Raw genomic sequence first — 4,608 nt, 5'->3', positions numbered from 1 at the left:
TTACATCGAAAATTTAAAGAGAAGAAAAGATCTTAGATATCAAGGGTATAGCAAATAGAATCGGGAGAGAAGAAAGAAAAGAGGAGAAAAGAAAAAAAAAATGGTGTAACTAAAAGCACTGATAATGGATTGGGAGCTTTTTTAAGTGTAATATATATATTCTATAAACAAATCTTGTTTAGGTCGATAATTAACTAAACATGAATATTTTTGATAATAAGGTTTCCAAGTGTATAGGTATGTAAAAATCCCTATAGTGTTTGGCTGAGCGGCCAACTTTGTACAAAGCCCATTATAGTACCAACCTCTAACATTCTCCATTTAGGCCAAATACCAGAATAAGAGGAAGAGAAAGAAAAACAAAAATGAATGATCTTATTCATTATAGTCTCGCGAACATCCCAAAATACTGGGTACAAAATTTAAATCACAAAATAAATGAGAGGTAACAAAACCAACAGAATAATGTACGTACAAGACTTGGAATTCCATACTATTACAAGCAATTATTAAAGCTTAAAACTTTTTCTTGCCTAATGTTTACCAATTGCTTGTCTGTTACCAACTCTGGGATTTGATCTTGGTGTACTATGAACATTTTGTCTTGGAGCAACAGGGCTCTTGACATTGTCACACTTTAAACCTTCTTCTGCTTCCTTGCAAATATTCTCAAAAAGACCAGTAGGGTATTTTCCACTTTCATTAATGGAGATAAACATACCAGTAGCACACCCATTGCTCTCATCATTTATTTCGTTTGTGTATCTGCATGCAATTGTCTTGAATCCATTGCAACATAATGCTGGATTGTATTGAGGCCCTTTGCATTGGCTAGTAAGGGGTGTGTAGTCTTCCTTCTCAAAATTAATGGGACAATCATTCTTCACTAAATATTGTTGAAGAAGGCCACGCCCCGGCGCGTGAGACTGACGAAGCACGCTATCTGCTCAAACACAAAGAGAATTTAATTAAATAATAATAATAATAATAATTAAGCCTCAAACTCAAATAAGTTGGGGTCTGCTTTAGGATTCTATATAAATATAGAGAGTATTAGAATTTTTTAATGTATTTTCTAGTGACCGTATAAATCTTTAAAAAGCTAAACAAATCCTGGAAAAACATAGGGTTACAGACAACTCTACTAGATTTCTTTTCATAATAAGCTCCTAGTAAAGACTAGGAGTTTTGGCGTAACTAGTAAAGTTGTTGCCATGTGACCAGGAGGTTACGGGTTCAAGCCGTGAAAACAACTTCTTGCAGAAATGCAGGGAAGACTGCATACAATAGACTCTAGTGGTCCGCCCCTTCCCCGTTTACCGCACATAGCGGGAGCTTAGTGCACTGGTCTGTCCTTTTTGTTTTTTTTGATAAGCTCCTGGTAAACAAAATACAAAGTAAAAAAAAAAAAAAAACCAAGAAGTTTTTCCATAAGATCTTGAATGTAAGAAAAAGGGAATTTATTTAAATAGGAAAATTGATTTGTTAGTGTTGCAAGTTGAATTAATATCCAGAACAAGAGCATATTGAATTAAAGACATAAAAAAATGCGTTGAGGAATTAATAAAATTACATTTGATGTAGGTTGGGGAAGAGGAAGCCAAGCCAACAACAAGGAAGAAGAGAAACAAGAAGAAGCATGATCTAATTTCAAACCCCATCTTTGCTTCTCTTCTTCTTAATTTGGTTAGAGATTAACTCTTATTTATCTCTTCTTCTTCCCTTAATTGTAATGATTAATCTCTTTGAAATTTGTTCTTTATTTATAAGGCAGAGAAAGGTTAACCATAACAAATGAAAGCCAATGAAATGAAGAGAAAATTAAGACATGAGACTCGGAGAAAGAAAGGCTGAAATTGAAATCTTGTTTGGGTTAATTTTAGTCCATTGATCTTTCAGTTTTATATGCGCTGAAATTGAAATCTTGTTTGGGTTAATTTTAGTCCATAGATCTTTTCAGTTTTATATGCTCTTAATTTCTCTAGTTCCTAAAGTTTATAGGCATCTTAATTCCTCCAGTTGACTAGGTCTCTTGAAAAAGGGCAAAATGCAAAAGTGGTCAATCGGCCAAAACTAATTGCATTCGCTTAGCCAAAAATTATATAATATATATATATATATTTTTATAGTCAAATACCTATTTATGGTCACCTCCTACCCTTAAGTCATAAAATACGCTGCCCTCTCTCACATAATATACGCTGCCTCTCTGGCTTGACCCTAATGAAGGCAATGAAATCTCCATGGCCAACTCTAGTATGTTTCTTCTTCTTCTTCTTCCTTTCCGATTTTGATTGTTTTCTTCTGCCAGTATGTTTCTTCTTCTTCTTCCTTTCCATGGCAAGGAATTTTTTGGGACTTTAACTTCTTGGCAATTTCTTCTTCAGTGGGTGCTAGTAATTTCTTCCGATTCATTACCAGCGGGTGCTAGCCAAATTCAGTTCTGGGACTTTAACTTCTTCATATACGTTACGGATGCTAGCAATTTCTTCTTCAGCAATCTTTCTCATTTTCTTCTTCTTTCTCTCATCGCTGCTTATGGAATCATGGTCGGAATCCTATGGGTCGTCGGATAATCGTCGACTAAAATAGGTCGTTTGAAGTTTGGGGTTGAGCAATTTGAAGATTCTGTTAACTTTTTTTTAAGAGCATTTCAATGTATCTCGCTGTATTTCATTGTATTCACTATCTTTTTTTTCATTGTAATTCAATGTATCTCGTTGTATTCCATGTATTTCATTGTAATCAGTGACTTTTTTCTCATTATATTTCAATGTATCCCGCTGTATTCTATGTGTTTCATTGTATTCACTGTCTCGCTATATGCCATGAATGTATTCATATATTTTTTAATTAATATAATTTATGTATTCAGATGTATTATATAAGATTGCTATATTTTTGGGGTATTTTTCGGTTGAGAATCTTTTTTATAACTGAAAAATACAAAATTTGTGTGTTATAATTGAGTTTGTTGAGTTATATTAGAAGTCTATTATGTTAATTGATTCACTTTCCGTTTTAAAAACAGTTGAATCCCCCATTTCACGTCGTGAATACAGTCGAATACAATAATTTGTCCAGCTGTAATCCCATGTTTCACTCCATGAATACAGTCAAATACTTACGAATACAACAACTGATTAGCTAAACTTCCCTGATTCACGCCTATTTTTGCTATTGTATTCATGAATACAATAGCTTAAATACATCAAATACATCTTATAACCACAGAAAAGATATCTATAATCTGTAATATAACAAATGGTATCTATAGATGGCTAATAACTACTAAAAAATAGTGCTTTATGAAAATTTCTCTAATAAATATCCAATTAAATATTGCCAACTGAATATTTTCATCCATATCAAATGGAACAATACTAAAATACCTAAATCCGACCATTTTTTGTGAGTTTATTTTATCTAAACGGGCCAGGTAAAAAATCGGCAGATGAAAGTTTTGGAACTTAGAGAATGAAGATTGGAAAACAGTGGATGAAAAATACGGTCGGGTTCAGGTATTTGAGTATTGATCCATTTGACATGGATAAAAAAATCAGGTGAAAATATTTAATTGAATATTTATTACACCTCAAATTTGTGTATACACACGCGCTATATTTTTTGCACTGGTTTCAGCTTTTGTGTTAAAATAGAACTTAAGAAATAAAGTTGGAGGGCCAAAATAAAACATATAAAATAAAGTTGGAGGGCCAAAATGAAACAAGGTAGAGATAGAGTGTCAAAATAAAAAATAGTGTCAAATTGAATGGACTGTATATGTATATGGCCAAAAAACGATTAGACGTTGCTTTCTTCCAGACATATGCAACAATGTCTGAATATTCGTGGTTGTCTAACGAGAAATGACATAAGCAACACAAAAAGGCAAAGCTGAAAATAGCAACTAACTTATTTTGGAAGATTTAAAATCTAAAGGGAGTAAAGTGTCAATCTAAAACTGCAACTATTGAAATAGTAAGTGGTCATAGGAGATCATTTCCTAGGGTTCCCACTCCATTACAATAGAACAACTTTTTTGGTGAAACTCAGTTTTTAGAACAATGCTTGCAGGAGCAAGATGTTGCATGCAGACATTGTCCCAAGTGCTTCTGAAGTGCCTTTTAAGTTTCAATTCGAGCATTGAGTATCAAGAGAGACTTTTAACTGTCTTGATTTGTTGATGTTGGTTGAATCTAATGTGAAGGGTGGTATTGTTGAGGCTGATATTTATAGGATGACTTTGGGTAGCTGTGTCTCCCACATTTGCCCCAAGAGAGGAAATGCAATATTTTTCAAGGGGAGTAGAGGCAAAGGTTGAGCCAAGATTTGAAGTTTATGAGTTTGAGATTCTAATTTTTTTTTGTTATTGGTATAAGTTAATAATCAGTACATATTCAATAAATTTAATAAGACAAATACAGAATTTGAACAAAAATCGCTAGATCCATTGGAATACAAAGGCAAACCGCTAATTATCCTTCTCTATCCATTTGCAAACTAGTTACAATATATACCTACCCAATTAAAACTAATTATCCAACCTACCTACCCATCCCACTTTTCTTACCCATTTGGATAAGTTGTTTTGGCTTGGATTGGTTT

The 4,608-nt window shown here is 33.3% G+C and overlaps 1 protein-coding gene across 1 annotated transcript; it reads right to left on the bottom strand.

The window, feature by feature from the left end:
• Nucleotides 1–354: 354 nt before the first annotated feature.
• LOC104220465 (GPI-anchored protein LLG1-like) lies at nt 355–1,734 on the bottom strand. Its single transcript, XM_009771344.2, has 2 exons — nt 1,574–1,734; nt 355–943 (listed from the first exon to the last, which is right to left on the bottom strand). Exons 1-2 carry the CDS (start codon nt 1,659–1,661, stop codon nt 534–536), a joined length of 498 nt encoding a protein of 165 aa, XP_009769646.1. The 5' UTR covers nt 1,662–1,734; the 3' UTR covers nt 355–533.
• Between the last annotated feature and the right edge of the window lie 2,874 nt (nt 1,735–4,608).

Source organism: Nicotiana sylvestris, chromosome 9 (assembly GCF_000393655.2).
Source record: "Nicotiana sylvestris chromosome 9, ASM39365v2, whole genome shotgun sequence".
NCBI lineage: Eukaryota > Viridiplantae > Streptophyta > Magnoliopsida > Solanales > Solanaceae > Nicotiana > Nicotiana sylvestris.
This window is presented reverse-complemented; position numbering and strand designations above follow the sequence as displayed.

Excerpts from the sequence above, each read along its gene's own strand:
- LOC104220465 (XM_009771344.2), bottom strand. The coding sequence starts at position 1,661 with ATGGGGTTTGAAATTAGATCATGCTTCTTCTTGTTTCTCTTCTTCCTT. Across the intron at positions 944-1,573 it reads TTCCCCAACCTACATCAAAT|ATAGCGTGCTTCGTCAGTCT; the intron begins GTAATTTTATTA and ends GTGTTTGAGCAG.